General features: G+C 40.7%; 1 protein-coding gene across 50 annotated transcripts in view; it reads right to left on the bottom strand.

Moving 5' to 3' along the window:
• Positions 1-24,595, bottom strand: part of CELF2 (CUGBP Elav-like family member 2) — a 650,307-nt gene that overhangs the window by 65,756 nt on the left and 559,956 nt on the right. For 26 of the 50 annotated variants that reach the window (XM_087873639.1, XM_087873621.1, XM_087873616.1 and 23 more), the window contains 2 exons: positions 22,295-22,429; positions 557-636 (listed from right to left, as the gene is read on the bottom strand). In XM_087873639.1, coding sequence (XP_087729765.1) covers positions 557-636; positions 22,295-22,429 — 215 coding nt within the window. Of the gene's footprint in view, positions 1-556; positions 637-6,600; positions 6,631-22,294; positions 22,430-24,595 lie in introns of all 50 variants that reach the window. The other 24 variants (XM_087873611.1, XM_087873614.1, XM_087873607.1 and 21 more) reach the window with 1 other exon arrangement.

Genomic DNA, 24,595 nt, shown 5'->3' with positions numbered 1-24,595 from the left:
GTCAATGATGGAATCAAAGTTTGCTGTCTCTAGCAATTCGTTTCATGTGGGCCTAATGTGAATGTTTACTAGCCCCTTGGAATAAGGGGATACTTCTAAACAGGTAGGAAAGAATATATATATACATATATATATATATGCCTTTTTGGCTGTACTTGGCCAATTCGAGTTTAGGCTTGGCAGCCTCGCAAAGGCCAGCTTTGTTATTAGTTTTTTTTTTTTAAATCAAAAATTATTCTCGGGTAAATCAGCACCCTAAATGCCAGACAGCAAAATGACATGTCAACAAACTTTTTTTTTAAAAAAAAACTGAATGCCACTAAAAGGAGGGCACAACAACAGAGTGATCTGTTCTCAGATCATTAAGAGAAGCAAATGTCCCAGAAACAAAAGAGTTGGGAGGTGGGGAGAGAGATGTAAGGGGGGAAATGGGGCTTAGTGAACTTGGAAGGTTTGCCTAGGACTGTCATACATCTGATCTTCTCCAAGAGAGCACAGCTTTACATTCTCAGTCATATGCACAAAAGAAACAATGAAAGGGCATATGATACAGTACCTCCATGGTCTGGGACTGGTGCATAGCTTTGATTGCATTCTGTGCCATTGCCCTTGTCGAAAACGTGACAAACGCACAGCCTGTGGGAACAGGGGGCAGGGAGCAGGAAAGACAAAAAAAGAAAAAAAAGAAAAAAAGAAAAAAAGAAAGAACAAAAGAAAAGAAAAGAAAAGAACAACAAAGACAAAAAGGGTTGGACGCTTGTTAAACCAACACAGTCTACGAGAACGGCCACAAGACGACACTGTTCTCTGTAGTACATAAATTAAAAAAAGAAAAGAAAAGAAAAACAAACAAAAAAAATAAAAAAGTGAAAATAAAAAACAAAAACAAAAATAACCCAATTCCCTAACTGATTTGCTTCAGCAGAGCTGAGTTGATCATCGGGAGGGAGAAGGAAAGGAAAATTGGGGGAGGGGAGGGAGGGAGAGGGAAGGCTGAGACTCAGTGGGAAAATGACCACAATATGGCTATTTTCCTCATTCTTCAAAAGCAGCGTTTCTCAACCTTGGGACCTTTAAGAGCGGCGGACTTCAACTCCCAGATTTCTCCAGTCAGCATGCTGGCTGTGGAATTCTGGAAGTTGAAGTCCAGTCATCTTAAATGTTCCCAGAATTGAGAAAATGCTGCTCTAAAGAACAGGATTGGAAATAGGCAAGACTGCTTATATTTTAATTTCCATTTAACAGAGTCCCTTAAAGATCCTCATAACTTATGTCTAAGCATTCAAACTTGTTTATTTAAAATCACAGTAAAACTTCATTAGCAACCACCACCATTAGTGATTGAATTAAACCAAATTAAGTCTCTTTGGTCATTGACATAGCAATACCTACAATAGAAATAAGACTGGAAATCAAACTGTATGCTTAGAGGAACCTGGGCTTGTATATCAATCCTGATGGGTCTTAAAATTGACTTTAGATCGTTCTGAATAAACTCAGCTAACCGAACACATGAGCGACTTGTTCTATTTCATTGTATAATGTGAGAATAAGGCTTCGTTCCGCCACCAAAATGTGTCAAATCCGTGAAGCAACCACAGTTCAGAGATCTTGGGTTTTCAGAGAGGGGATTACACAACCTTTTAAATCATAGTTTTCCAACCTTGGCAACTTTAAGACACATGGACTTCAACTCCCAGAATTCCTCAGTCAACATAGCTAGCTGGGGAATTCTGGGAGTTGAAATTCACATGACTTAAAGAACTTTAGCAAATTTGGGAAACCCTGTCTTAAATGGTTAGGTTGGTGTTGTGATTCAAGCTCTGCATTACATCTCACGCACCATCTTGCAGATTGACAAATCCCCCCTCCCTTCTGGGTGGCACTATTTGAAACCCAAATACCCATGATTCAGGGTCTTTAATGATTTCTTCTGATTCTTATGTTCAGGTTTAAGCTTCTAACCTCCGATACTTCCTTTGGTGCTTAAGTTTAGGCAAATAAGTCTGCTTTCTCCACCTAACTAAATTGAGACACCAATTAGGTCTTCTTCTTTGAGGTTCTGCAGTCTCTTCCTATCTCCAGATTTCAGGTGAGGTCGTGGGGAAGGGCAGAATTTAGGAGAAAGGTTTATGGTTGGTGACTTAACGTACTCCTTATTTTAATTGAAGGTGACATTGGAGAAGTTTGACAGGAGACTGTTGGGCAGTCCTGATGTTCTAAACACTTCATGTTTAGAACTCCTAAAGTTCTATGAGAAGATCATTATCTGGTAACCTGGAGTGGAGACCAGATCAATGACATTCTTTCTTGAAAGCAACATTGTAAAAGCCATCCTTCCTTGGGGCTCGGGCATTTTGGGGAAGTTAGTAACTACTATAATCTTTCCATCCATTGGTGTCTTCTGCCAATGGATGACCATCTCCATCATTTTGCAATCACTAGGAGAACATTTTACTCATCTTTTTTTTTTTTGGAAATATAAGGCGCTTTTGCGGAAACGGTCTCATGTCAACATTTTATGCATCTAGGCAACTTATCAGTTTTGTGCGTTGTAACAAAGCTTCCCTTTTATCTGTGGAGCGAACACTAAATTCAATCTTCTCTACAAGTCAAATAATTGCCTCAAGGATTCTCTACAGATTGCAGTTCTTAGCTGATTTGGGCTGATCTCAAAAAAACAAAACAAAACCCCAAAGCAGAATTGTACCTAATCGTATTTTTCCCAAAATAAGATAGGGTCTTATATTAATTTTTGCTCCAAAAGACACATTATGGCTTATTTTCTGGTTAGGTCTTATTTTGGGGGAAATACAGTACTAAATGCCTCTGTCTGCTGACGATCTTAACTGGGGCTTATTTTGGGGGTAGGGTTTATATTACGAGCATCCTGAAAAATCATGCTAGGGCTTATTTTCCGGTGAGTTCTTTTGGAAAAATGCAATGGTAAAGGTATTGTAGCCGAAGAAAATTATATGGACATGTCCATATTATCAACAGGGATTAAGTTCAGTGAGGAGGTCTTTTATTCTTCTGTAAATTAAGCATCACTTTCACAACTGATTCTTCACTGGCATCCTATTTGTGCAGGAGGGAAGACTGATGGGAGCCCAACTCATATCAATCTTCTTCCTTGGCTTGGCTTGGTGGGATGATACAAAAGTGAACATGCATTTATTACTAGTCCTAACCCCGGTGGGTTTAATTTGATGTTGGCTATTTTGGATTACTGTGTCATTTCCAGAGATGGGCAGTTTAAATAAGCATGAGAGGTAAGATCTGCAGATACAGATAGTCCTCGATTTACAAACATTCGTTTAGTCACCATTTGAAGTTACAACGGCACTGGAAAAAGTGCCTTAGGACCATTTTTCATACTTACAACCACTGCAGCCTCCCCATGGTCACATGATCAAAATTTAGACACTGGCCAACTGATTCATATTTATGACAGTTGCAGTGTCCCAGGGTCATGTGATTCACCTTTTGCGACCTTCCAACGAGCAAAGTCAATGGGGAAGCCAGATTCACTTAACAATCTTGTTACTAACTTAACAGCTGCTGTGGTTCAATTAACAATTGTGGCAAGAATGGTTGTAAAATGGGTCAAAATTCACTTAAATGTCTCCATTTTGGCTCAGTTGTAAATCGAGGCCATCTGTACTGGCAATCCTCCTCAACGTGAGAGCTGGAAATGGGATTTGCGAGGCCAAAATACACCAGTACAGATTGGAGAAGGGCAAACTGCATTGAACCCTGGAATATTTTAGAAACAAGAAGAAAAGTTGGCCTCTCAAATGCCTTCCGAGAATCTATACGAACCCTAGTTTGAAAGACTACATCATTTTCGACTCTGCTAGAAAAGGCAACGGCTGGGTTCCTTATCTGGTGCCTTCAATCTGCATTGGACTACAGACTTCATCATCCTCAATCAGCATGGTCAATGAATAGGGATGCTGGGAATTTGGCTTAAAAACATAAGGAAGACCTTACGTTGTCTGACAGAGTTTGATGGGAAGCAAGTGAGTTTGTAGCCTTTATATCAAAATGGTGGGATTTAGCAACACTGCTGTACGCATTGCTTTTAACATTGCTTTCTTTTTCTTTTTTAATTACCCTTTGAAATTGACATTTCCCAGAGTGCCTTGCAAGAAAAGGGCTGTGAAATAATGCAAATCCAAGTTGATTTCATAGCAGTGCTGGGATGCATTGAAAGCTTTGCTTAATACAACAAATTTGGCTTGGGATGCAATGCTGAAAAGACCTTGATTTCTAAGCCTTTTAGCCTAGTATTTAAAATATGGGCTTCCAAACTAAAAAAAAATATATTAAGAAATGAAATAGCAGCCCAGCTCCCTCAATTACCTCCAAAAATGGTGATGATGATGATGATGATGATGACTGTTACAATTTTAAAAGGCTTCTAAACAAAGGAAGCTGAATGCAGAGAGACTGAAGCACAGTATTGTCACAGAACTGAGCAAGAAACTTAAAACAAGCTCAGAGTGGGCTTTTTTCTTTCTTTTTTTAAAAATTGGTATCACTGCCCCTGGGATCAGTGAGCCAAATGAAGAATCCATTTTACAGTCCAGCTATTTTAGGGGAATCAATTTGAACACTGACAATACCACTGGCTTCCTTTTGGCCTTCCTCCATGTATACCTGGTAAGAATACCAAGTTGGGAAAAAAAGAAGAAGTCAATAAGATTTTAATTGAACAAGAGGCAGTCCAGGCAATAATAACTGAAGTGCTTTGCAAGTCATGTTTTTGCAAATCAGCTTCAAGAGCTATGCTTTCTCTTCCATAAAGAGGAATGAATGAATCCTCTTATGTTCCCCTTATTTGAAGGGCAGAACCAGAAGATTATCATTTAGTATGTATTTGTTTAGCATTAAGTAGGATTAATGTTGGTACAGAACAGTGTTTCTTAATCTTGACCATTTTAAGATGTGTGGACTTCACCTCCCAAAGCTCCCCAGCTGCACCAGGATGGCTGGGGAATTCTGGGAGTTGAAGTCCTTCTTCTCCTTCTTCTAGTTGCCATATCCGTCAACGGACATTGGCGATCCTGTTGGCAATCCTATTTTTTTTCAAGAGCCGCACCAAAAAATTGAAGTCCACACATCTTACAAATTGTCAAGATTGAGAAACCCTGACATAGATTGAGAATTAAGGCTCAGCCATTTCAGCATTGTGTTCCAAAGGATGCCCGCTGAGTCTAATCCTTACTTCATTATTTCTTGGTTAGGTTACTTCTCATTCAGGGTTGGCAATGCCATTTCAATTTGCATTTCTTCTTCTGGTTAAGGGGTGTGGGGGGAGAGGGTTCCATTTCCCCTGACATTTCTGTCAGCAGAAAAGGTATTATTTGCCTAAAGCTATCTAGTGGGAAAAAGTTGGATTTTTAAAAAAACACTTTAAAAATGGCGGAGTGCATTCTTAAAGCTAAACTACAGAAAGGCAGTAGATGACATGTCCTATATGTCATTCATATTATGAAGATATTTGTAGGACGTTGATCGGGCCCTTTTTGAAGACGTCTTTCAAGCAAGAAGGTTGACTTTATTATCTCCAATCAATGCACAATTTACACAAGCTGTTATGTGTCTCACACATGGCTTGCTGGTTAGCATGATTTAAGGGGGCCAATTTTTTTTTTAGTAAAAATTTATGTTTATTTTATTTTGCATTTTAAGTTCTAGGTATGGCAGTAGTTCTCAACCTGTGGTCCTTGGACCCTGAGAAGGGGGCCATATCATCACAAGGGTTCTGCAAAGACTTGAAGAAATGTGATGATTTAAATCTTAACTCTTGGGGGACCCTGACCATGGCCTGTGGCCACAAAAGGTATTTAAAGGGGGTCCTTGGTGGAAAGAAAGCTTGAGAATTACTGTTCTAGAGCAGGGGTCCCCAACCTTGGCAACTTTAAGACTTATGGACTTCAATTCCTAAAATTCTGGGAGTTGAAGTCCACAAGTCTTAAAGTTGCCAAGATTGGAGACCCCTATTCTAGGGTTTGTGTCAAGGTGTTTTATTCCATGTCTCTTATTATTATTATTTTTTTTCAAGTTCTGCATGTGATTTTTGGATTAGAATAAATTAAGCGGAGGGGTTTTCTTTTCTTTTTTTAAAAAAAATTGTCAATAAAAAGCAGGAGATTTTTTTGAGTCCGGCTCCTGTTTTTGTAAAGGCAATTTGTTCTTCCTCTCTCGCCTCAGATGGAGAAGGTAGCTGTGTCTGCCTAAACTCAAATCCATACCCCATTAGTTCATTAAAACGTCTATCCGTGCATATTGCGTCAACTAGAACCTCTGTGATATTTCACAGAGAAATCGATTCGCTTCCAAAACTTCGTGTTGTGGCTTGGCGCTATTGTCAATTTTGAAAACCCAAATTGTTTACCAAGGGATGCTGATGGCTCACGGGGGAGGGTGGGGGAACGGGACCTGTTGATGACTGAACAATGTAGACACCTGACAAGTTTCTCCTGTCATCATTTCCGACACATTTAATACATTACTCAAAGCAGAACAACAACTTTATATAATTTACGCTAGACAAATAGGTGCATGAGTAAAATGGTAAATGGTCTACAGTACCTCGGCTAGACTCCGTATTGAAGCTGTGCACTAAAATTAAAGAGGTCCAAATTTACCATCAGTCTCGACATCATCTCTCTTTAAAAACATTACTCATTATAAAGCAGAGAAACAAGGGTTACCCATAGTTCATTCTCATATCTGCGTTAAAGCTGGACATTCTCATCTTGTACAAATAAATGCTTGGGGTTATTGGCACCTGTTTCCCTCTTTCGCTCCACCGTCCCATCTTCACTATTCCCGTTCAGATGGATTGCTGCTGGTTTTTTTGGCGTCTGGTTTCCCCGCTTCCATAACCCTGCTTTGAAACTTTCTGAAGGACAAGTGAACTTCCTGCCCGATATGATATAGGCCAACGATTCTCAACCTTGGCAACTTTAAGATGAGTGGACTTCAATTCCCAGAATTCCCCAGCCAAAGCAAAGCTGGCTGGGGAATTCTGGGAGTTTGAAATCCACCCATCTTAAAGTTGTCAAAGTTGAGAATCACTGATATAGGCAATACAGGAATAATTAACATGGGGGTATTACTTAATTACAGGGAACACGTGGCATGTGTTGAAAGCAGAAATTCTGTGTGTGTGTGTGTGTGTGTGTGTGTGTGTGTTTGAATGAGAGAGACAGAGAGAGCGAAACAGGTTCACATGGCTACAATTAGCATTTTCCCCAGGAAAAGCTTTCAGCAAAGAAACTCCAAACGTGGATATAATTTAGCAGATAAGGAAGTTAATTAGTTTCAGCTAATGTCAAGGGAATAATTAGCTCTTGATACCCAGATCACAATATGTCTAAGGGTCGGGATTTATGCATCAGTAGCCATATGGAAGAGACTTGCAATCCTTGTACTAATTTCCTACACAGTACCCATAAATGGACACTGGGACATATGGCAGAAGAAATTGCTATCATTCCGTAATAAAGGAACTTACTCTCGGCAGACATTCCTGCTTAAAAAAAAAATATGTGGATTCCATATAGAAGTAGTCCTCGACTTACAACAGTTCATTTAGTGACCATTCAAAGTTACAACGGTACTGGATAAAGTGCCTTATGACCGTTTTTCACACTTACGACCATTGCTGCATCCCCATGGCCATGTGATCAAAATTCAGATGCTTGGCAACCGACTCATATTTATGACGGTTGCAGTGTCCCTGGGTGATGTGATCTCCTTTTGTGACCTTCGGACAAGCAAAGCCAATGGGGAAGCCAGATTCACTTAACAACCGTGTTACTTGTTGTATTCTATGTTTTTTATCTTGGCTGTACACCGCCCTGAGTCCTCAGGGAGAAGGGCGGTATATAAATTCGAAATTAAATTAAATTAAATTAAAATTACTAACTTAACAGCTGCAGTGTTTCACTTAACAACTGTGCAAGAAAGGTGGTAAAAAGGGGCAAAATTCACTTAACAACTGTCTCCCTTGGCAACATAAATTTTGGGGTCAATTGTGGTCATAATTCGAGGACTACCTCTATACATTAATATATTTTAGCAATATCTTGATACCTACTTGTGGCCATAAACTACCATCAATAACAGCAACCAAGGATATGGGTTAGGGTGAGGAAATGTTACAGGTATGTCTAAATAAACTTTGTAGGAAGGGAGTAGGAGAACTTGAAATGGGGCTGTTATTCCCGCTGTCTAAAATCTTCTTTTCTGTTCTTTTCCCCTTGAAGTTTTTAAGAGGGAATTAATTGAGCACCGCAATTTGGCCATCACTCAACACAGGCATGAAGCTGTGAGCAGTGTACAGAATGACAAAGAGAAATCAATAAGGAACATTTTATGCATTTACCACAATTTCAACCCAGTGCCAAGAGATGCTAGGCTTAGCAGATCTCACAAGAACAAACGAACGAATGAAGCATCCTTCTATATCTGTCAAGTTAAATGCAATTATTGCAATCTTTCAACAGCCTCATGAAAAGGGACAATATGTAGGATAGAGAAAACTTTGATGGCGATTGTATAATTGAACTCCAGTAGCAAAGCCGATAGGCTATGGTTTGAGGAACATGAGTGGCAGATCTCTCTGAATTTCTTAGCTGGTCATTGTAGGACTAAATAATTGAGTTTCAAAATGATTCAGAAGAAGTACTTTGGACCTTAAATTCATTAAAGCAGGCAAGTTCCCTCAGAAGGCACCTTACGAAAGATCAGAAGAACTTCTTCTGAAACAGTTTGAAGCAGGCTCCACCTTATTATGCAAGACTTGGACAAATCCATTAGACTCTTTCTGACCTTCTAAGTGTAAAAAACAAGCTTGTCTATCGATAAAGGAGAATATTTGTAGCTCAGGGTTGAAATGCGGGATCCTTGGTGCTCTCTGAGCTTGGATTGTTTTCTTGCAGACCTTTCATTACCCAAACTAGGTAACATCATCAGAGCGCGATGGTGCCTGCTCGGCTTGCATTGGTTGCCAGTTGCCCTCCAGGTGAGGTTCAAGGTGCTGGTAATGACCTATAAAGCTCTACATGGCTTAGGCCCAGGATACTTGGTGGACCATCTGCAACCAGCAACAGCTTCCCATCGCCCGGTGCGTTCTCACAGGGAGGGCCTGCTCCGGGTACCATCAGCTAGACAATGTCAGCTGGCGGCCCCCAGGAGTAGAGCTTTCTCTGTGGGCACGCCCACCCTTTGGAATCAACTCCCCCTGGGGCTCCGGCTGGCTCCTGACCTCCGCCGCGAATTAAAAACATGGCTGTTCGTGGCGCCTAGCCTGGACTGAGGGGTTTTTTGATTATTTTAACGGGTTTTAGTATTTGTTTATGTATGTATTTTATGTTTTTATTGGTTTGTTTTAATTGTTGTGAGCCGCCCTGAGTCCTATGGAGATAGGGCGGCATATAAGCTATATTAAATAAATAAAATAAATAAATAAATAGAATGCAGTCCTGCAGGCTACTACTGCTGACTGCAATTTGGCAGTTCAAATCTGACCAGGCACAAGGTTGACTCAGCTTTCCATCCTTCCGAGGTTGGCAAAATGAGGACCCAGATTGTTGGGGGAAATATGCTGACTCTGTAAACCACTTAGAGAGGGCTGTAAAGCACCATAAAGCGGCATATAAGTCTAAGGGCTATTGCTATTGTGTTAAAGAAAATCAGAAGGCTGAAGGCAGGTAGTCCTTGACTTACAACATTCACTTAGTGACCGTTCAAAGTTATAAGTCTAACTGCTATTGCTATCATGAGTACTCAGCAAACTTAGTTTGGTAATGAAAGTTCTGCAAGAAAACAACCAATCTCAGAGAGTACTAAGGACCGAGGGTTTTTTTAGATTTGGCAAGAAAAATCTAAATTTTATGTAGAGCTTTTTTAGAGTTGGCAAGAAACTAAAAACTGGCAATAGAAAGAACTGCAACAAAAAATATACCGGAGCTAAGCAATGGAGGTAGCCAAGAACTAGCCTGTTTCCCCTAAAATAAGACCTCCCCAGATAATAAGCCCAATCGGGCTTTTGAGAGCATGCGCTAAAATAAGCCACTCCTGAAAATAAGCCCTCCCCGAAAATATTAAAACGCATGCACAGCCAGTCCCCGCCATTTCCTCTGGTTAGGGTTAGGGAGACAGAGCTGGAAATCAGGTAAGACAGCAAGAGGAGCCCCGTCTTGCTCCATGTGCCCCAAAATAATAAGATCTTCTCGAAAATAAGGCCAAGTGCTTATTTGGGGGTTCAAAAAAAACATAAAACAGGGTCTTATTTTCGGGGAAACACGGTAGCTGGATGTGTAGAGGCAAACAACTGGATTTAGACTTTTGGCTCTAATTTCCATTTTTTTTTATTAAGGGCTACCTAGCCTACCATTTTGAAAACGAAGAAATGTTTTGGAGCTTTGATGAACTGAACATCTCCCTCAGGGCATCCATGGGGAAGGAATGTAAAAAAAAAAAGAAATTCAAGATGGTGACTACGGCCAGGTATTTGATGTTCTGCCCTTTTGGCGCAAGGCATGGCTGCAGCTGTGATATTGATTGAATCTCTAGCCCTGCCGATGCCTTGGGAGTTGCTATCCGTTCATGCAGCACAATATTTTTTTTTTCCGGAGTTTTGTATTCAGTCTGAAAAATGCTGCAATAGCTTTCAGCAATCCAGTCATTTCTTCCCCCCCCCCGACTGATGCAGTCTGAAAAGAAAGTTCAGGTTTCTTAAATGTCTTGCAGAGAAGCGCTGTACTCGTGCAAGATCCAAAGCATTTTTTCCAAATCGGTTTGAAGCACGCATAATATTAAGAGTTGATTAACCTGGCAGTGGTTAAAAATTAGATGATTCAATGATAAAACTGGAGTCCAAGCAGGGCTGCTGTTATTATACCTTGAGGGAAACAATGGCAATTTAAACACGTCTGCCCAGAGAACTTTCATTGAGGGACAGCTTAAAAAACCAATCATATATATCTTGGATATGTGGGAGAACATACCTCAAAGTGGCATCTGAATGGGCAGTTTCCAGGCTGTGTGTATGGTTATTCGGGTTTTCTCCTGCATAAAATTGGAAGTGTCTTGGCGACGTTTTGACGAAGTCCAATCCAATCAGAGCACAGCCAAGCCCCCAACCAATCAGAACACACCTCCACCAATCAGAACACAGCCAAGCTCCCACCCAATCAGCTCCCACCCCCACTGGCAGTTAAAAGGAAGAAACAGCTGCGATCACACATTGCTCCTAGAAGCACGAAGCTGAAAACACCAGCCTGAAGATGACGAATGAGACTTCGTCGAAACGTCGCCAGGACACTTCCAATTTTACGCGGGAGAAAACCCGAATAACCAAAGACCTACATATATATCTTTAGCCAGGTTCTTCCTATGTAAACCAAGATTTTTATGCAACCCAATCTTGGTTTACGTAGGAAGAACCTGGCTAAAGAGAAATACACATAAAGCCTATGAAAAGGAAAGAAAACAAATATATATACTGTGTGTGTATACACACACACACACACATTTTACATCAGCCTTCCCCAACATGATGCTGGGTGCTTATCTGGTGAAGGACACCAGCCTAAAAAAAAATCTGCAGAATGTGAAAAGTGGCATTGATAGGTTTGTGGTGCATTTTTTTCCTTTTTTCACAACCCCGTAATCCTTAGATTCAGGGTGGAGTCGGGGCGACTGAATGGAGCTGAGCATTTACTGGCTGGATGCCCTTCCTGATGCCTACATGGAGTTCGCAGCAGATATTTTCTCTTTGTGCCCTGATAGAGAAACATCTGTCACTTTCTAGATTGAGCTCTCAACCTTCCGAGTGGGAGGCGAGCACCTCTAAATCATTGCACCGCTCAGGTTTGTGATGCATTATAATTACAAAAAATCACAGCTGGAACTTTGCTTTATAAAATCAAAAAGACAGTCTGGAAATGAAAAACGCATACATAATTTGCCAAATGAGAAGTACCTAAATGTTGTGAGACTTTTCTATCCGGACCTCTCGGCAGCCAGAGTTATAAAGCTAATCCTTCAGCAACCTGCTTCTCAAACATCAGAAATTTTAGTAAAGCTCAAAAAACCTGGGTTTCTGCATTTTCTGTACTCCCCCCCCCTGTAAAACTGCCTTCTAATCTTTCAATACAGATAAGTGATTGACTGGGAAAAGGTTTCTCAAAGCAATTTCCTCTTACAGACCAGATCCAAAAAAAAATGTACACGGACTGTCAGAGAACAGATTTAAGAATGCATCTATTATACTTGTTATCTCAATTGAAATGCTATCTTAACTTAGATTCTGTGTTATCTTCAGCACGACAAGAGAACTTTAATATCTGCAAGCTATTATTTCAAGCTGTGTACTTTGGAATGTATAACTTTGTAAAGGCCAGCATTTCTGTTAAGAGGCTGGTAAATAATGGTAGCCAAATCGGAAGTAACTCTGATGGCATGATTAACATCCATTTTTTTTAAAAAAAGTTAAATACTAGATGCAAAATCTCTTTTATGGGGAGCTTACTGCCTCAAGCCACTATAGGACTACTATTTTCATTGGACTGAAAATTTAGACAAAAAGGAGCTAGACCTTCCCAGATCTCAATGAACATGAACCTGAGATTTAACTTTTTTTGTATTATATTTATTAATGAACAAGCCATAGTTAACAGTAACTGTAATTTAGTTTGGATGTTTGTCAAAACTAGAGGTAGCCCTAGCTCAGTGGAGTCACATCCACTCGATTCTGGGCTTTTTTCTTCTGGCAGCCAGCAGGCCCTATGCTGCCCTATGCTGTCTAGTGAGAGACTTATATAGATCTATTTCTGGCTCGTTAGCCATCATCATATATTTGTATATATATTTGTTTTCTGAGGTTTTTGCGGGTGTTTGTATGTAGGTCTTTGGTTATTCGGGTTTTCTCCTGCGTAAAATTGGATGTGTCTTGGCGACGTTTCGACAAAGTCTCATTCGTCATCTTCAGGCTGGTGTTTTTGGCTTCGTGCTTCTAGGAGCAATGTGTGATTGCAGCTGTTTCTTCCTTTTAACTGCCAGTGGGGGTGTGAACTGATTGGGTGGGAGCTTGGCTGTGCTCTGATTGGATGGGGGTGTGTTCTGTTTAGATGGGGGCTTGGTTGTGCTCGGGTTAATCTGAGTTGCAGGGGGATTTGAGCTGGTGAGCTGCGTTGCTGTTGTTTGACTCCGTGGTCGAACACACACACATAGACACACACACGTATATATTTCTTTTCTTTTCTTTTCGTAGGCCTTTATGTGTATTCTCTTTAGCCAGGTTCTTCCTACATAAAACAAGATTTTTATGCAGCCCTAGTTCAGTGGATTGGGATTTCACTGAATTAGGGCTGCATAAAAATCTTGGTTTATGTAGGAAGAACCTGGCTAAAGAGAAATACACACACACACACACACACACACACACACACACACATGTCTTCTCAAGTTTTCGTGGGTGTATGTAAAAAGTTAAAATCTCAGGTGTTTTCCCGCGTCATTAAAAGTCTGTTAGTTAAAATGCTTAACTATATATATCCTTTCACCTTTCAGCTCCAATCCAGGAACCCTCAAGCAGTTGCATTCACGACAAACCATTTTATACCATTCATGACAAACCATTTATATATAGCATGTATGTATGTATGTATGTATGTATGTATCTATGTATGTATGTATGTATGTATGTATGTATGTATGTGTATATATATACTAAGTTACAGTTACTGTTAACTATGGCTTGTTCATTAATCTATCTTCACAATGTGTAGTATGCAACTGCCTTGTTTCAAAAAAACCATAGTTCAGATCAATTATTTTGGAGTGTGGACAATTAATCATGGCTAATATAAAATGGAAAGATAAACATCTCTTCACAGCTGTGGCATAGAAAGATGAGAGAAGGAGCATAGAAGCCTGATGTTCATATTTTTCTTATTTTAGTACAGGGACCAGCATTATATGGCCCTCCAGTGTTGCTAATTGGTTTAGCCAGTGTACACATTACTCAATTCTATTTTTAATTTTGTCTACCAAACTACACAAAGCCAAAAACAAAACAAAACAATAACAAGAAACAAATACAACTCAACACATTTTCCTTCAGAAGTTGTAGATGCTCCAACACTGGAAGTTTTTAAGAAGAGATTGGGCATCCTTTTGTCTGAAATGGTATAGGGTTTCCTGCTTGACCTCCAAGGCCCCTTCCAACTCTGTTATTCTGTTATTCCTAAGTATTCCGTAGAAAGAATTCTGGTCATCCAAAAATAATTAGAATTTGAAAAGATTTGGGGCCACAGATACCTACTACAAGCCACAATGAAGTAAAAAAAAAAAATGCCAACACATGGATATGATGTCATTATGAAAATAACATAATGTCGTTTGTATCATGACATCGGGTGAGAGATACGAGTTGTGTCATTTGCATGAAGACATCATGACACATATGTTGTCACCATCATCCTTACCCCCTGTGTAAAGGCTGTGCTTCATGGTTTCACCATTTTAATAAGCTAACTCAATCCGGCAGTCAGGCCAATCTCAAAAAAGCCATATATCAATTTCATTACTGAGGTTTTCACTCTCCGAAGACTCACCGCCCTGGGTCTTCGGAGAGGGGCGGCATATAAATTAAATTAAATTAAATTAAATTCATATACTTAAAGCTAGCTTTCTTCTTCCAACTGTGCACTTATTTGCTATGTAGGCATCATATAGCTAAGCTGTTTTCAGGATGTGGGTTGTTGAACTGCAATTTGGCAGTTCAAATCTCACCAGGCTCAAGGCTGATCCATGAGCCACGGTGGCGCAGTGGTTAGAATACAGTACTGCAGGCTACTTCTGCTGCCTGCCGGCTGCCTGCAATTTAGCAGTTCAAATCTCACCAGGCTCAAGGTTGACTCAGCCTTCCAGCCTTCCGAGGTGGGTTAAAATGAGGACCCAAATTGTTGGGGGCAATAGGCTGACTCTGTAAACCACTTAGAGAGGACTGTAAAAGCACTATGAAGCGGTACATAAGTCTAAGTGTTATTGCTATTGCTATCCTTCCATCCTTCCGTGGTTGGGTAAAATGAGGAGCCAGATTGTGGGGGCAATAGGCTGAGTCAGTAAGACCGCTTAGAGAGGGCTCTAGAAGCACTGTGAAGCGGTATATAAGTCTAAGTGCTATTGCTATTTTTTGGTGACTTTTAATCCTAAAATTCTACAGGTCTGTAGGATCTCTGGGCTTTGGGGGCCTAACCTGATGTCCTCTCCAGACCTCAAAAATTGACTGTAACTTAGCAAAAAGCCCCCGCACCATAACCATCATTTTTCCATCATGGCAATGCTCTGCCATGCCATGCTTCATCAATCTGTGGTTGACTGTATAATTATAATCTAGGGATGAATCAACATGTGAAGTTATGTAGATAGGGGATATTCCATTACTAAAACAACAAAAGACTTCAGTTCAACCAGACCCTGACTTAATCTAGAATAGCGTTTGTCTTTCCGAATTATGCATGGAAGACTCAAATAGCTCTTGCCAGCCTGAAAACCCTCAGCTCTTCATTAGCTTCCCTGTGTATTATTTCACTAATTGCCCAGATACCTGTACTCTCCCATTTCCTCCTTGCATGGTTAATCCAATTAGTACTATTAACATGGAAAATTAAAATGTTTAATTTGCTTTGCTCTCCTTGGTACTGAAATCGTGCGATATAGCTTCAGCTGCAACTGCAAAAGTGAAATTGCTCCAGGTTTATTTGTATTTATTTTTTTATATCGGAAAAGACTACTCACAACACTTCAATTTGGTTCTCTCTCTGAAGAGTTTAGCACAGTTTAGTGTATTGTTCTCAAGCTTCTGCACCAGGAAAGCTTTAGAACTGAAGGAAGGATGGTATGGAGCAGTGGTGAAATCCAAATTTTTTTTTACTACCGGTTCTGTGGGCGTGGCTTGTTGGGCATGGTGTGGCTTGGTGGGCGTGGCAGGGGAAGGATACTGCAAAATCCCCATTCCCTTCCCACTCCTGGGGGAAGGATACTGCAAAATCTCCATTCCCATCCCACTCTTGGGCCAGCCAGAGGCAGGTTCTCTGAACTGCTCAAAATTTCTGCTACCAGTTCTCCAGAACCTGTCAGAACCTGCAGGATTTCACCCCTGGCATGGAGGCATCTTAATTCCATTCTGTTAACCATAATCTGATTTCCAGCAACATCCACTGGCTACCTACTGGACAATCCAATGATCAAAAGTTTCCCAGTCCTTCATCCTATATTATAATTCTGTAATTCCTCCTTCCATAGCCTCTATGATCTTGGGCAAGACATAAAAGGTCACTTCTAGGCCTACCCTAGATAACACCTGCAATAATTTCCCTTCTAACTGAACTCGAATGCATTCACAGATCCTAGAACTAGTAAGGTAAAGTAAAGGTTCCCCTCGCACATATGTGCTAGTCGTTCCCAACTCTAGGGGGTGGTGCTCATCTCAGTTTCAAAGCTGAAGAGCCAGCGCTGTCCGAAGACGTCTCGTGGTCATGTGGCCGGCATGACTCAACGCCAAAGGTGCATGGAACGCTGTTCCCTTCCCACCAAAGGTGGTCCCTATTTTTCTACTTGCATTTTTTACATGCTTTCAAACTGCTAGGTTGGCAGAAGCTGGGACAAGTAACGGGAGCTCACCCTGTTAGGCGGCCCTAGGGATTCGAACTGCTGAACTGCCGACCTTTTGATTGACAAGCTCAGCGTCTTAGCCACTGAGCCACCGCATCTCTCCTAGTATCTACCCTCTAGTACCTACGCTCAAAATCCCTTGATTGCTTTTACATTTCTTAAGCTTCCCATTTTGCATGTTGTTGTATCCCTTGATCAAATTCAGTAGATGTTATTTTGAGATTCTACATTGCTCTGACTTACCATGCTGCCTGGCTTCTCTACTCAGGGCTTGGCTAACTTTACTAAGATTTTCCTTGTGCTTGTGAACTACTCATGCTTGCCAATGAGTCAATGGGCAAACTGTTTGAGCTTTAATTAACTAGCCCATCTAATTTCTGATTACGGCTTTGGCATATTGCCTGGACATCAGCATTATCTCTACTACGTGGCTTCACACAATCTTATTTCTAATTTCTGCCTTGCTTTCTTCTGCTTTGCACGTTGGTGTCTGCCTGCCTTCCTTCCTGCCTGCTTGCCTATCTATCTATCTATCCATCCATCCATCCATCCATCCATCCATCCATCCATCCATCCATCTATCTTCCTAACTGCCCATCTCCCTCAGAGGGAAGATCTGGGTGGTGTACAATATAATTGATAAAATGAACATTAAACTAAGAATTAATTTAAGATTAAAAAGTTTTCATTATTAAATCCAGAAAGCTGTTTAAGAAGTTATTAAATGCCTCACTCTCTGCATTCAGGTTCATAAAAGAAGCTATTATGTGACAGTTCTCAAAGAAGGCTACTTTGGGCCAAACAGTTCTGCCATTCCTGGACGAAAATGATGATCTTTTATTTATTTCAGTCCTGCGATACGGTTGCTTTGGGGATGAAAAATATTTCGTCACTCAAACGACCTTTGGTGAGAGGAACTGCAACAATGAGATCTTCCTAATTCTCCTGGACCTTTCGGTGACTGTTGATGCTGCAAACCACTATATCTTATGATAGTTCTTAGTTAAAATGTCCATTTCCTGAAGACATACTTCGGAATAATTTCTCAACTTCCTGGCTTTTTTGGGTGCTGTTCCTTCCCCTGGAGTGGGGTGGGAATGGGGATTTTGCAGTATCCTTCGCCCAGGAGTGGGGTGGGAATGGGGATTTTGCAGTATCCTTCGCCCAGGAGTGGGGTGGGAATGGGGATTTTGCAGTATCCTTCCCCTGGAGTGGGGAGGGAATGGGGATTTTGCAGTAACTTTCTCCTAGGAGTGGGGAGGGAATGGGAATTTTGCAGTAACTTTTCCCCTGGAGTGGGGAGGAAATGGGGATTTTGCAGGATTCTTTGCCCAGGAATGGGGAGAGAATGGGGATTTTGCAGTAACCTTCCCCTGGAGTGGGGAGGGAATGGGGATTTTGCAGTAATTTTCCCCCTGGAGTTGGGAGGAAATGGGGATTTTGTAGGATCCTTTGCCCAGGAATGGAGAGGGAATGGGGATTTTGCAGTGACCTTCCCCTGAAGTGGGGAGGGAATGGGGACTTTGCAGTAGCCTTCCCCTGAAGTAGGGAGGGAATGGGGATTTTGCAGTAACCTTCCTCCAGGAGTGGGGTGGGAATGGGGATTTTGCAGTAACCTTCCTCCAGGAGTGGGGTGGGAATGGGGATTTTGCAGTATTCTTTCCCCAGGAGTGGAGTGGGAATGGGGATTTTGCAGTAGCCTTCCCCTGCCACACCCACAGAACCGGTAGTAAAAAATTTTGAATCTCACCACTGGTGCTGTACTTCTTTCTCCCAAACTGCTGACTATCTACCCAGAATTGTTGGGAGAAGTTGTTTAGAGATCTACCACATAAAAAAAAAACATGTGGGGGGGAGTAGGTGAGCCTCCCCTTGAAGTTTTTCAAATAAACTGCTCCATTTCTGGAAGAATTTCCCTGGGGGGGGGGGAGGGCGGCACCTTGATTGCCATCATTTTTACGATTCCTGGGGCGATGACAGAAGATATTTTTATTCTGCAACACATATTGATTGGTCACTCTCTCTCTTTTTAAAAAAACATGACTGGATTGTGGTATGGCCTTATAATTTTTGGTATTTTATCTCACCCTTTACCCACCTAAGATTGTAGGGATGTATTAGGAAATTCTAGGGAGCACATGGTCTTGGAGAGTGAAGCCCATCAGTCAGATACAGAGTTGGGAAGGGCTGTTTGACGTGGTATTAAATTCTCAATTTATTTGTGGGCTGCTTTGGGCCTGGCTATTGAAATAATAATAGTAAATAAAGAATAAACAAATATTTCTCCTACTATCCTTTCACACCTGAAGGCTGGATTGGAGTTAAGGAGTACCAGAGCCAATAATAGCCAAGAATAAGGATTATGGACACCAATTGCCATAACAGCTTCAATTTTTTACCTCTCCCCATTGAATTCATAATCCAATGGGTTTTCCAGAGTGATCCTATTATTTGAACGGGGGAACCAGCTCTCTTGTAACATCTGCCCTCTGATAGGCATCAGTCTCTTTTGATAGACTCAGGGTCTCTTTGGTTCCAGGTGAAATCCAGCATAGTTTTTTTTTTTTTTTTAGGAATAATGTTAAAAGCGCAATTCAAGAAGGAAGGAATACCTCCCCAATATGCAAGCTTTCATTTAAGATGCACTACATCTGACCCATTATTTATTCTCTGCCCACTCTAATTTACAAACGCTTTTTTATACCTCTGACAATGAAATACATAAAATATAAAGTTACACAGATACTGCCAGACACAATATGCAGAAAACTCCCTCCACTTCTGATTTAAACAACGCTCATTCTATCCACAAACAGACAAGAATTTTCCCTTTCTAGAATGAATTTGTGTGTGTGTATGCTGTATATACATATATGCATACACGCATTATATATATACACACACATACATATCAGCATAATTTTTATAAATATATACAAATAAATATAATATGCTGGTGTTCTCAGAAATGATTTCAGCATAATTTAGTTGAATATATACAGGATATGTAATAAAATGCATAAACTGTGGTTCTATTATATTGAATTAATTTTATTGCCCTTCAAGATATTTAAGCCTGCTACCTCCATATACTTCTATTTATTCCTCTGAGCCTTTTGAAGTGAGATATTTGAGTTAGAAAAATTGTTTGAATTCAACAATAGAATCTCTTCTGATTCAGACTTTCACGATTGGTTTATAATTGATTCAAGTATATTATTGCCTGGACTCTACATAATAGACTTTGTCACTGTGGGTGATCAAATGGTTATCATAAACATGGAACACAGCATTTATTAAATTTCAGCTTTTCAGGTTTCTAGCCCTTGTTAGCACAATAGATTTGAACATGTCTGAACATATTCAAATCTGTCGTGCTAATAAGAGCTAGAAACTGCAGGAGGTTGGACTAGAAGATCTCCAAGGCCCCTTCCAACTCTGTTATTCTGTTATCTCTACCGAATGAGAAAGTGGAAGGGAGCAGAGGTGGTTTGCGAATGGTGAAGATGTCTTGACTCATGTCAACTAAAGCAGAATAAATAACTGAGAAATAAACATTTATCTGAAAAAGAATCTAAATAATTTGCCGGAGTATTGTTTATCCTAAGAAGGCCAGATTTTTTTTTTTAAAAAAATTAAACTTGCACACTTCCTTGCAAATATAGGAATGTACTTTCTTTTAAAACGAAAGACAGAAATTGCTACGGAATCAAATATTTGGCTTACCAATACGTAACTTGGTCTTTGATGCGTTTGCCCGTTGTGAAAAGTGCTCAGCCTACATTTAGATGGCTACCAAATTACAGTGAAATGTCAAAAACTTGGGGATACTTGATATTTCTCAGTGCACCTTAAGAAGATTTTAAGACAGGACCCTGTTTTGCATCTCTCTCTTCCCTAAAAATCAAGAATGTGGAAATTTTATTGGATGAAGGCTGTAATTCCCTTGAGGATAATCTAATTAAGGTATGGTGATCATGACGGGCTGGGTAGTGTGTGAGAGATGGATGGAATCAATATTTTTATCTCTCTCTCTCTCTCTCTCTCTCTCTCCTTTTTTTTCTTGCTTTCATCTTGGTTACTAAAGGGAAGGTAGCAGTCCTGAATTGATTACCTCCAGAAGGCTTCTCAAGCTACATCGAACCCCTGCTGGTTGCATTTCTCTGCTGTAAATGATCAGATGGGTGTTGTTCTCCTATAGAGCATCAACACTCACCAGAAAAATGTCAGGATCATTTCTCTCTCATCTTACCACAGCCTTAAAGCAGTAAATGTCAATATTCACTAGGTTTTAAATGTTTATTGTAGCAAATATTCTTTGTGGGGGTATTTCCGGAAGAAAGGTTGGGGCTTTGATAGGCCTTATCCCTACTTAATCATTAAATTCCCTAGATGACTTCTCTCAGCCTAATTTACAGAAGGGATGTTGCAAGGATGAAAGCAAAGGACCGGAAGAAAATGTATACATGGAGAAACATTGCACTTGTTAGCTTGAGTTCCTGGAGGAAAGACAACCCATGACTTTAATCTCTCTCTTTCCCTCCCTCCCTCTCTCTCTGTCTCTGTCTCTGTCTCTGTCTCTGTCTCTGTCTCTGTCTCTGTCTCTGTCTCTCTCTGTGTGTGTGTGTGTACAATATATATGCAGGAACCTTACCCTAGATATGGACTACGGCATTTCTTTTCTAATAGACTAAATGTGAATAGGTAGCTAACGCTGGAATCTAAATTCAAGAAATTGGGAATAAGGCTGAATGAACGACTCAGTGAGACTTGAATAAAACCGAGTTGTTAATCATTCATATTGAGAACCTTCACATAGTCAACCCAGAAGGTTCTCCCCAGTCTCTTCAAACTTCAGATCTGCACTATATCACCCCTTGAGAGCCACCTATATATTTTTTTAAATCTAGAGTCAGGACCCAGCTGTACTATCCAAGATGTGCTTAGAAAACAAGTGGTTCTTTGCTCTCCTTAGTTACAAATCTACAGGGGAGTTGTCCAACAGAGATACCTAAAGATTAGCTCAGGATATTGCATGCTTCTCAGGTGTGATCAAGAAGCAATACTCAGGGCCAGGGTGGTCAGATGAAGATGTGCAGCCAGCAGACAGAGCTATATTGAAATGTTGAGGTCAACAGGGCAGGGGAACAAATTCAGAAAAAACAAATACTTTTAAGGACCTACTTCTTATTTCCATCCCTATCAAAAAAAGATGAATTATGGGACTTGGGGATACACACAATGGGGGAAAGCAAAACTTGTCTTCTTTGGAAAGTCTGGGTTGAAGAGAAAGAGGGAAACAACCCGCAGGGGAATGCAAGGAAGGCGGATAATAATTACTGCCCACCCTCTCAATCCAGAACGGTAGGGCTAAACAGTGGGAGAAAGGACCCCATGGAATTTCTTGTGGACCTTTAAAAAAATTCTGCTGAAGTTCTATGAAAAAGGGCTTGTCCCACGACATCTGAGCTCAACCTTGATCTTGATCAACCAGTTCTGTTTTCCCACCCCCCACCCCCACCCCACCTACCACACCCAATTCTACCTCGCCTTTTAAAACAAGAGGGCCCTTATGAGACGGTGTTATGCTCACCTCTGCTGAGTCCGTCTGGTCCCCGAAGGATTCGGCATTCTTCTATCTGGCCAAATGGAGAAAACATCACTCTGATATCGTTCTCATTACACTTCTTCGAAACCATTCCTATGAACAATTTTCTGTCTTCCACAGCTAGAAGATTAAAATAATAATACTAATAATATCCACAACGGCAAAAGGCATCTCTCTCTTATCTCTCTCTCTCTCTCTCTCGCTCTCACTCTCTCTCACTCTCTCTTTCACACTTTCCTCATCTGTGATCAATGCTTATTACCACATCAAAAAGCAAGCGACAGAGTTGTGAGCGTAGCGCTGTCCCCGGGTGAGAAGGCAGGCAGAAAACACTTCACGCACACAACAACACTTCTCTGAATCACCTGCCTTTCTCCAGAGAGCGTTCCGTAGCTTGCAACTAGGACTTCTTTGGCTATTTGGGCATTTTACAGACTAGGAGAGGCAGTTAGCTTTTTTACCTGTCATTTCACAGTTGAAATAGAAACATCCATCTAATAAGTAAAGGCTAAATGTTGGTGAGTAGGATCAGAGAGCGAGCCTATTCTAACCTAGCCACCACAAGAGCCATGGTGGCGCAGTGGTTAGAATGTAGTACTGCAGGCTACTTCTGCTGACTGCCGGCTACCTGCAATTTGGCAGTTCGAATCTCACCAGGCTCAAGGTTAGACTCAGCCTTCCATCCTTCCGAGGTGGGTAAAATGAGGACCCAGATTGTTGGGGGTAAGAGGCTGACTCTGTAAACCGCTTAGAGAGGGCTGTAAAAGTACTGTAAAGCGGTATATAAGTCTAAGTGCGATTGCAAACCTAGTTTGGCAATGAAAGTTCTGCAAGAAAACAATCAAGCTCAGAGAGTACCAAGGACTGAGTTTTTTAGATTTGGCAAGAAAAACCTACATTTTATGTAAAGCTTTTTTAGATTTGGCAAACAACTACAAACTGGCAATAGAAAGAACTGCAACAAAAAATATGTAGGAGCTAAAAGCAATGGGGGTGGCCAAGAACTAGTTGGATGTGTAGAGGCAAACAACTGGATTTAGACTCTATAAACCGCTTAGAGAGGGCTGTAAAAGCACTGTGAAGCGGTATATAAGTCTAAGGGCTATTGCTATCTCCCCGCATCTTGCCTACGCAGGTATGAAAGAGAAATTGGGAACAAAAAGTGGTCTGAATATTCAAAATGAAACGGGTTAATAGAATCTCAAGGCAGCCTTTTTTAAAAAAAAAAAAACCTATAACGATCCAACTATTCTTATCTCATGCAGACATTGTTCGCAAGCACACTCATTAGACCAGAGAAACACTTCCAGGAAGTGTTATAAAATTATTTCAGGGTAAATGAAATCCCAGCAGATTCGCGATGCCGGGCTGGCAAAAAAGAAAAGTGGGATTAGGTGGGGTTAAATTACTGCTCGATTATTTCACTTGATATAAAGGAGCGAAAAGGAAAAAAAGAAATAGGAAAAAAAAAAAAAACTAGGTCAAGGCCTATGCGTCCAGGCAAGTTTCAGCAAATGCACATTCAGAAACTTTAAATTTACAGAGCTTGGAAATAAACAAGGACTGAATTAATTGAATATTTGTTACTGGTGCAGAATGTGTCTGGCAACACCTCACTGACATGGGGCTCGGAAACTAAGTGGAACTTTGAAAGGAGATTCCTCAGGTGGTGTTTTTAAACCTTGGCAACTTTTAAGACACTTGGACTTCAACTCCCAGAATCCCCCAGCTTCTTGTCATGGTTGGCTTTCATGTTTCTTAGATTTTTAAAATTTATTTATTTATTTGTCAAGCATGTATAAGATAACAGATATAAGTATAAACATGATTATGAATACAGGAAATGGATACGAATAAATGGGGACAGTAGGACAGGGACGTTGGTGGGTTTATGGACGCCCCTTACAGACCTCTTAGGAATGGGGTGATGTCAACAGTGGACAGTCTAAGGTTAAAGTTTTGGGGGGTTTGGGGATGAAACCACAGAATCAGGTAGTGCATTCCAGGCATTGACCACTCTGTTGCTGAAGTTGTATTTTCTGCAATCGAGTTTGGAGCGGTTTACCTTAAGTTTGTATCTATTGTGTGCTCGTGTATTGTTGTGGTTGAAGCTGAAATAGTCATTGACAGGTAGGACGTTGTAGCAGATAATTTTGTGTACTACGCTTAGGTCAGACTGAAGGTGGCATAGTTCTAGGTTGTCCGAGCCCAAAATTTCAAGCCTGGTGGCATAAGGGATTCTGTTGTGAGCAGAGAGTGGAGGACTCTTCTCGTGAAATACCTCTG

Source organism: Pantherophis guttatus, chromosome 7 (genome assembly GCF_059756535.1).
Source record: "Pantherophis guttatus breed Tessera chromosome 7, ASM5975653v1, whole genome shotgun sequence".
Classification (NCBI taxonomy): Eukaryota; Metazoa; Chordata; class Lepidosauria; order Squamata; family Colubridae; genus Pantherophis; species Pantherophis guttatus.
The sequence above is the reverse complement of the archived record's forward strand: the minus strand, read 5'-3'. Positions and strand labels throughout refer to the sequence as shown.